Source organism: Capsicum annuum, chromosome 6 (genome assembly GCF_002878395.1).
Source record: "Capsicum annuum cultivar UCD-10X-F1 chromosome 6, UCD10Xv1.1, whole genome shotgun sequence".
NCBI lineage: Eukaryota > Viridiplantae > Streptophyta > Magnoliopsida > Solanales > Solanaceae > Capsicum > Capsicum annuum.
The window spans coordinates 206318545-206327517 of NC_061116.1; the positions used below are offsets into that span (position 1 = coordinate 206318545).

The 8973-nt window shown below is 34.8% G+C and overlaps 2 protein-coding genes across 7 annotated transcripts in view; one reads left to right on the top strand and one right to left on the bottom strand.

The window, feature by feature from the left end:
• Positions 1 to 3145: 3145 nt before the first annotated feature.
• Positions 3146 to 5668, top strand: LOC107875984 (phosphatidylinositol transfer protein 3). Its single transcript, XM_016722916.2, has 6 exons — positions 3146 to 4180; positions 4291 to 4552; positions 4672 to 4708; positions 4951 to 5056; positions 5148 to 5258; positions 5413 to 5668. Exons 1-6 carry the CDS (start codon positions 3980 to 3982, stop codon positions 5527 to 5529), a joined length of 834 nt encoding a protein of 277 aa, XP_016578402.2. The 5' UTR covers positions 3146 to 3979; the 3' UTR covers positions 5530 to 5668.
• LOC107875983 (pentatricopeptide repeat-containing protein At5g50990) overlaps positions 4134 to 8973 on the bottom strand; it is a 15903-nt gene continuing 11063 nt past the window's right edge. Inside the window, exons 2-4 of one of the 6 annotated variants that reach the window (XM_016722913.2) lie at positions 6470 to 8310; positions 5696 to 5753; positions 4134 to 4812 (exon numbers count right to left, since the gene is read on the bottom strand). In XM_016722913.2, coding sequence (XP_016578399.2) covers positions 6794 to 8310 — 1517 coding nt within the window. In that variant the 3' untranslated portion in view covers positions 4134 to 4812; positions 5696 to 5753; positions 6470 to 6793. Of the gene's footprint in view, positions 5754 to 6469; positions 8311 to 8973 lie in introns of all 6 variants that reach the window. The other 5 variants (XM_047413838.1, XM_047413837.1, XM_047413836.1 and 2 more) reach the window with 5 other exon arrangements.

An 8973-nucleotide genomic window follows, 5' to 3' on the forward strand; every position in this document is an offset into this window, starting at 1 on the left:
GATAATATTTGGGTTTAAGTCCCATCAATTTATGTCTAAAACGCCTTTATATGGATAAAATATTGAGTTTGAATCTCAATACACCATATTGATGATATTGTGATAACTAAGGTAAAATAATGGATATTGGGTGAAAAGTCATGAAATTCGACCCATTGAATATGCTCCATTCCATGAAGTGAATGTGGTAGCAATATATGATAAGTCTGAAATATGACAACTTCTGAAATATGACAACTTACTTCATTTTTGAGGTGTATGTGGTAGCAGTGCATAATATATCTGAAAGAAGACAAGTGATTGAATGCACGAATATAATAATGATCATCAAAGTGATGATATTTTCAGACGCTTATATGATTATAAGATATGCTAGAGAAAAATTCTCTACATCATATGTATGCCTCGATTTGCTTCTGAAGTAGCAAAATCTTGAAAAAGCTTATAAGCTATCATAATTTGATAGGCTTAAGACACGATTATATTCCATTCCTGGGGAATGAGAAACTTATTAATGCAAACGTGCACTTGATTGTGATTGTATCACAACTCACCTCCGAAAGAGGTTGAATAATTTTGAAATCTACTTTTGAAGTAGTAAATCTGAAATTTATTCATGCAATAGTAAATCTGAAATTTACTAAAGAAAAAGTATATGTTATGGTAAACTTGGAGTTTACTAGAATAAAAGTTCATAAATTGATATGAACGATTGTGACATCTCGAAGATGTGCATGTATTGAAGAACTAGAAGATTCTTCAAGAATTGTTTATGTCGTTTGTTCTCATGACAAGTTGGTTGGACCAACTAATATTGAGATTGGATCCCTTCAAATCTGAAAAGTATAAAAGGTGAATAAGGGCCCATTCACCTATCATGTGATATGTTGAAAAGATGCATCAATAAGATGATCACATGTACATTCATGGTTAACCTACGTTTGAAATTCATAAAGTTACTTGTTCAATATAAATTGAGCATAATTTTCAGATTGTGTAATCAAGATAATTCATCTTGATGGTGATGGTTTAGCATTGAATGTCTTCGATAAATATCTAAACCATTGTTAATGAGAATAAAACTTAATGTACTGGTTTGAAATATGATATATTGCAATAGCATTTGTATGCATTAAACCAATAAATTATGATTTTTTCTTCCCTCTCAATTGGTTCAAGGTCGGAAACCAATTATTTCATCTAATAATTTTGATGTGCGGTATACGATTAATGAATATACCATAATGCACAACGATGGACTCCTCAAAGAAGTAGAGGATGTATGTTAGTTTTCCTAACATAAGGGGGAGATTATAAGCAGTATAAAATATGTTAGGAATTATCACCAGATCCTCATCCAAAAGATAATTCAAGTCAAATGCCGAAAACATCTCATATTAAGCGTAAGTTCTCTTATTTTGTATTCCTAAAGGACAGAGTCTATACATACATGAAGCATGCTAGACTAATCGGCTCCAAATGAAATAGTCCTTGAAAAATAAGGAGCAAATAATCATAATAAGAAGGCAATCAACTCTTGAAGAGCCTACAACATAACATTTCATGAAACCTTATGTAAGGTTCACGTGTCTGAAAATAATGAAGTGATGAGATCTCAAAATGCTATGTCGCATTGTGAACCGGTACAAAAGATATATCATCAATATCTTTGATACAATATTGACGCAACATTGTGAAAGATTACGAGGATCTGAATTCTACGTTTATTTAAGTATGTTGACGTAGAAACATTTATCATAACATGAAAGAATGCATTTTGATAAGCGTAAAACTTATTTGATTTGCAGTCCAGACACTTGAAGATGTCACTCATGAAATGTTGAATACTGTCACTTGACAAAACTTATGTGAAAACTTTTAAGGATTCAAACTGCTTGAAGCATATAAAAGTTTCTAGAAAACTTATTTATAATCCCTATATTGTATAAGCTTATTGCTTGAACATCATTGGAACTCTTGAAGAGTTTTCAAAGCAATAGATTATTTGCTGAAATTCGAAATATATCGAATTGAATTGGTCATGAAGTACCATATCTTAGTGCAATTGATGCACTTATGTACCTTGCAAAAACTACAAGACCCAAATAACCTTTCGCTCAATTTGTTAGCAAGGTATATTTCTACTCATACTAGGAGACATCGAAATGGGATAAGATACTTGAGTTTATTTTATTCTAAAGATTGCAGTCCCGATCTTACTGGTCATGCTGATGTTGGGTACGCATCTAATCCGCATAAATCTCGGTCTCAAACATACAATGTGTTCACATGTGGGATACTGTCATATCTTGGAGATATACAAAGCAGTCTATCGTAGCCACTTCATTGAATCATGCTGAGATAATAGCTATTCATGAAGCAAGCCGAGAATGTGTATGGTTGAGGTCCATGATACATCTCATTCGAGAAAAATGTGGTATGAAATATGACAATCTACCCACAATTTTATACAGAGATAATTCAGCATACATAGCACATCTTAAGGGAGAATTCATAAATGGAGATAGAATGAACCACATTTTGCCAAAGTTTTTCTACATACGTGAGCTACAAAAGAATGATGATATTAACGTACAACAGATTCGTTCAACTGACAATGTGACTGATTTATTCACCAAGTCTTCTCCAATTACAACTTTTAAGAAGATGGTGCACAAGATCGGGATGCAAAGATTCAAGGATGTTCTCATTAGGGGGAGTTAATACGCGTTGTACTCTTTTTCCCTTACGAGGTTTTATCCCACTGGGTTTTCCTTGTAAGGTTTTTAATGAGGCATCCGAAATGCGTATTATTAGAGATGTGTACTCTTTTTTCTTATCTAGATTTTTTTTTCTACTGGATTTTTTCTAATAAGGTTTTATGTTATAAATGTATTTACATTTTCTCATAATTGTCTATAAACAGTTTGATAAAAGAAAATAAAAGAGAGCATACCACTATTTGAAACAATAAGAAAATAGCTGTCAATCGAGTGATACACCTATCCTGCAACCGTTCGACGTAACCTTGTTTAAATAGACTTTAAAAAAAAGTTATATTATTATTACTCATAGTAAAAGTTAGCCTTTACTAGAAGGAACTACTACAATAAATGATGCTGAATCTATAACCAATAGATGATTAGGGGGGTCATGAAGTAGCTGTTAGACATCTTTCAAATTAATGTGGGAGACAAGTAGGTGAACCCCCAAATCTATAACCAAAATGAGCAAAAAATATTCAAAGTCCCCCCTACGTAACACCTAAGAAGCAATGAACATTGCACTTGTGATGTTATACGGTGGGATCATGTTTAATGTACCTAGACTACTATATACCTCTATTTATTTTTTGTTCAAAGTGACCTGTGTTTTGTTGTCTTTATAAATTGTTTGATCCAATTTGCACACATCTCGAATATTTTTTCATGCCGATTAAAAACTTGAGATTATAGTTCCGTGATTCCCATATCCTATATGGGATTAGATTATACCAAGATTTTGCTAGTAAAATTAAACCAGATCTGTTAATACTAATAATCAAACATGTGATAAATGTAATCCCAAACTTTATACTGTCCCAATCCTGATAACTAAACGACATGACATTTTTTTTTCTTTTTGCTCATGTTCTTGATCTTCTATGGTTTTCGTTCACTTAATTTGACTATTAAGCTATAACTTAAGTCGTCTTTTTTAACTACTCATCTTAAGTAAATTCATATTTAATCTTCCTTATCAATTTCAACGCATCAGTCAGTCAAATATACCTACCATTTGTCCATTGGCTTTATTCATTTCTTTCAAAGATTTGATTTTTCTTTCCCCATCTTCCTCTTATATATTTCCTTCTTGAACTTGGCTAAAAATTCTACAAACAAGAGGGAAATTAGTTACCTAGAAAGTGGGGTAGAAGCTTCTTCTTTCTGTTGCTATTTCTCTCACTAGGCACTAGTTATAGGTGCAAGAAAGAGAACTGATGGAGGGGAAAGCAGAGGTAGTAACAATGAAGCCAAATGGTGATGAACTTCTTTGCAAAAAAAGAATGAAGCAGGAAGCAGCAGCAGCAACAGAAAAAGAAGAAATTCAAATGCGATGCGACGACACAATTACAGAACAAGAGATGAACAAAATTGAACTAATGAGAGCTCTTGTTGAAAAGCAAGATCCTTCTATCAAGGTATTATACAATTGGTTGCAGCATTGCAGCATCTCTCTCACCTTTTTAACTATAAAAATTGATACTTCTTAATCGAAAGTGAAATGATTTCCATGTACCTTTGTTTGCAGGAAGTAGATGATTATGCCTTGAGAAGGTTTCTTCGAGCTCGCGATCTGGACATACAGAAATCTGCAGCAATGTTCTTGAAATACCTTAAATGGAGGCAAAGCTTTGTACCAAAAGGATCCATTTCAGTGTGTGAGGTACCAAACGAGATAGCGCAGAACAAGATGTTCATGCAAGGTGTAGACAAAAAGGGATGTCCTATTGCTGTCGTTTTTGGTGGCAGGCATATTCAAAACAAAATAGGAGGTCTTGAAGAGTTCAAACGTATGACTACCTTTCTACCTTTATCTCTAATTCCACATGGCCTACTGCTTCATGGTCAGTGAAAATGGGCTTTGAACCAGTCAATTTCTCACATCCAAGTCTTTCTTTGATTGCCTCAGGTTTTGTAGTCTTCGGTCTGGACAAACTGTGTGCAAGGTACAGCATTTGAAATAATAGTAGCAGCTTTATTACCCTCCTTTTTTTTTCTTTCCAAAATCAGAGGAAAACATCAGTAACAAACTCCACCATGGACGAAATACCTGTATGTAATTTTTTAAAAAGACAACAAATTATTGAGTATTGAAATGTAACTGCCCAAAAAGGGAAGAATAAACATAGAAGATAAATACTATTCATCATATGGATGACAAATTATGGGGTTTTATTTGATGAATCAGGACATCGCCAGGAAGAGAGAAGTTCACCGTAATCGGAGATCTCCAAAGTTTTGGCTACTCAAACAGTGATGTCCGTGCTTATCTTGCGTCCTTATCCATCGTACAGGTTTAGTAACCAATAGTGTCTAGTTATCTACTTCATTCTTCCGAGGCTCACCTTATTTTAGTCCATAATCTTAAAGATATCTATTTTGCAGGATTGCTATCCAGAAAGACTTGGCAAAGTACTTCTTGTCAATGTTCCTTCCTTATTTTGCACATTATGGAAGATAATATGTCCTTTCATAGACAACAACACCAAGAAAAAGGTGAGGTTCTAAAATATTTGTGTTTCACATAAATCTGGATGTATGAGTTCTAGAGTGGGTCACACTTACGGTTGATGTCACGGACAACTTGGTGAGACTGTTGATTACTACTTGTATCACATCATCTTCACCAAACTATTTTTCATCTTCACAGATCATATTTGTGGACAACAAACGACTGACAGCAACCTTACTTCAAGATATTGATGAAAGCCAGCTTCCCGAGACTTACGGAGGCAAAATGCAATTAGTTCCTATACAGGACGCCTAGGCAAGTAATTGTACTGAAATCTTCAACCTGATCGAGTTGATGTAGCTCTCTTTTTAATAGCATTGAGGAAAACTAATACATTGAAAATATACATCTATATGCGTATAATGAAATTTGCATAGATGAGTTGCTTTTAACATGTCCAAGTCCAGCAATGCAGAATCACCTTTTATCGGAGAAGTCCACAATGAAATCAATGCATCACTTGAATGTCAACTTTCATTCTGGAAACAAATGCAATGAATTCTCAGATGATCAATTTTAAAATAATGGGAAATAATGTTTATGCTTTTCTCTCTTTTTTTTTCACTTTTTAATGGGATTCAAACAATATCTCTAACAAAAGATCAATAAATTTCTACTTCTCACATACAATAAGCATGAATTAAGTCATAACTGAGATGTGTGAGTCTGTATGAATATGTGGTTAAAATTCCATCTAAAGTGAAGCTTAAGAAGATTGAGAGGCCACTGCTGAAGTTCACTTCACAATCCAAAATGTTGTAACTACCCTTGACACGTCAAAAACTAGGCAAAATTCGATTCAACAGCCACTAGAATGAGTCCTTTCTCTAAGAAGTAATCTTTTCAATATATTTACTGAATGTTTTCTCTGGAGCAACAAAAGCCACTATCCTACCTTGTCCAAGCAACTCATACTGTCAAAACTACTGCACTGCCTGAAATGAAGCTTCGTCTACTATGTAAATTATATGAACTGGTCACTTGAGGCTATTGCTTTTTTTTTTTTTTTGAGTGACCAACTCAAGTCTGCTGTTTTCTCAAGTTTAACTTTTCTTTCACATTAGTTTTGGCCAAGTAGCCAATCTAATCAAGTTTCCATACAAGGAGAAAGATTAAAACAGTTAAGAAAAATAGTCATAAAAGATTCAAACAATTATACAACAACAGGATATTCATGAAAGAGAGAGTTTCATACCTCAAAGACCAAAAAATAATTTAAGAACTGGCCCGGATGTAATATTCCGCAAGTTCTTCCATAGATGGGCATATCATATGGCAAAGCGTGGTGCTGCAGCATATGGAAATAAACCATTGGGCACTGATTCTAACCAGATGCACTTTACTCAACTGCTACTCGAGGAGGTCATCATCGAAGTGGTGTGCTTGAATGAAGAGTGCAGACAGCAGATACGATGCTATTAACGGGCAAGATAAGAGCCACAAGAAGCTTTGAGACATCCACTATAAGATGTCTACTTAAGCATCAACTACCAAACTCAATTGGAACTTCAAAGAATTGCTACCAGTAATCCCCACAACTACAATAACCACCTGCAAAGTGATGAAAGCGGATTCTGTCCCTCACAATGATCTCCCTATTCAACACCTTTGCTACCATTTTCATCCAAGAATGGCAATCTGGACAAGTACGAATATTTTTCGATACTTGAATACGAGTTCCAGGACTAGATTTTAAGATCCCATAGGCTAATGCCAATTTTTCACTGTGGTAACTCAAATTTTCCTCCTTTTCCTCATCAGAAATATCCATCAAAACCAACTCAGTTGTGGAACTAAATCCTTCCAATTTGGTTCGATGGAACAATTCATTCAAAGCTCTATATATTAGTTCAGCTTCAGGGTGTGATCTGTCACCTGCCTTGAACTGGTGAACAACATTACCCACTTCAACCCAACTTTTCCCACTATTTTTACGAACTCCTTTCCATTTCATCACACATCTAACTCTCTCGGCATTATCCCATTTCTTAGTTGAACAATAAATGTTCGACAGCAAGACATAATCTCCGCTACCAAGATGAGATATTTTTGTGCTAGCAACTTCACCCATCTCATAATTTTTGTGAATTCTACAAGCACTGAGAAATGTCCTCCATATGACTGCATCAGGCTCTATTGGCATTTCCTTGATCACTGTATAAGCTTCATCAAGCACTCCAGCTCTGCCTAGTAAATCAACCATGGTTCCATAATGCTCAAGTTGTGGTTGAATCAAATACGGACTTTTCATTAGTTGAAAATACCTTCGACCCTCTTCAACCAAGCCACAATGACTACATGCTGTTAGAAGTCCAATGAAAGTAATACCATCAGGTGAAACATTTTCTGACCCCATCAGTGAGAAAATCTCAATTGCATCTAAAGCAAGACCATGGATAGCTAATCCATTAATCATCGCATTCCAGACAGAGACATCTGTACGCTCAACACTGTCAAATATTCCTCTAGCTATCTCAATTGTTCCACATTTCGAGTACATATCAATCAAAGCAGCAGAAAGAATGTAATTTAGCTCAATCCTTCTCTCTGTCATTAAGTGATGCACCCACTTAGCGTGATCGATGGCTCCCAGTCTAGCACATGTGGTAATGATAGATGCAAAAGTATATCCATCTGGTTCAACATTAGACCTCAGCATCTTTCTGAAGACACTGAGTGCCTCCTTAAACATGTCGTTTTTCACATAACCTCCAATCAGTGAGTTCCAAGTAACCAAATCCCGGAGAGGAACATCATTAAATATCTTCTTCGCAACATCAACTGCCCCCATCTTCATAAAACTAGCCATCATTAAATTAGCAGAGACAGCATCAAAATATCCCGTAGGAATTTCAAGAAGCAGTTGACGCGCAAGATTGAGTCCATCACAAGACACATATGTCACTACCATCAAAGAAACAAGAGAAGGATACATTCCATAACCAAGTTTAATAATATTAGCATGTGTGCTAGCTGCAGTTCTCAAATTTGGTGACATCTTACACGCTTGAAGAATGGACAAGAGTCTGTGATAATCTGCACGATATCATCAAATTAGAAGTAACCTTCAAGCAGAAAGTTCTGATTTTAGAACAGAAATAGAAGTTACCAAAAGATAATTTTTTTCTGTTCAAATTTTAGAATCAAGCTCGTGAGATTAGTCTATAAGGGGGAAGAAAGAGGATTGTAAATTTTATAAAACCAGCAAAATTTTCCGTGCATTTAAGTTTCTCACAGGATAGCCAGTTACACCTATTGATAAAGGAAAATACTTGCAGTAGGTTGATATTCTATTAATTACTATAAATAATCAAAATATTGAGCAGAGTATATACAGATAATTTGTAATGAACAGAGTAAGAAACAAGCTTATATTTCAGAGAAATGGAATTTCAGACCAGTTGAGTCTAGTTCTTTCATAATTACATATAGAAAAAGGAGGTTCCAGAAAATTTTTATGTACTAGACAAAGAAAATAAGACAAGTTCATCGCATAGCCGTAATGAATATTTTCTCTTGTATATATAGACATCTTCACACAATGCACACTCTCGTTCTAAGCAGGGTCCCACGTAATTTGCCAAATACCCATCCATGTCCTCTGATAGACAATTTACTTCATAACACTATTCAATAGCTAAATGATATGATCCATTTGTAATGATTTTCCATAATTGAGTAGTATTTCCAGTTTCAGAC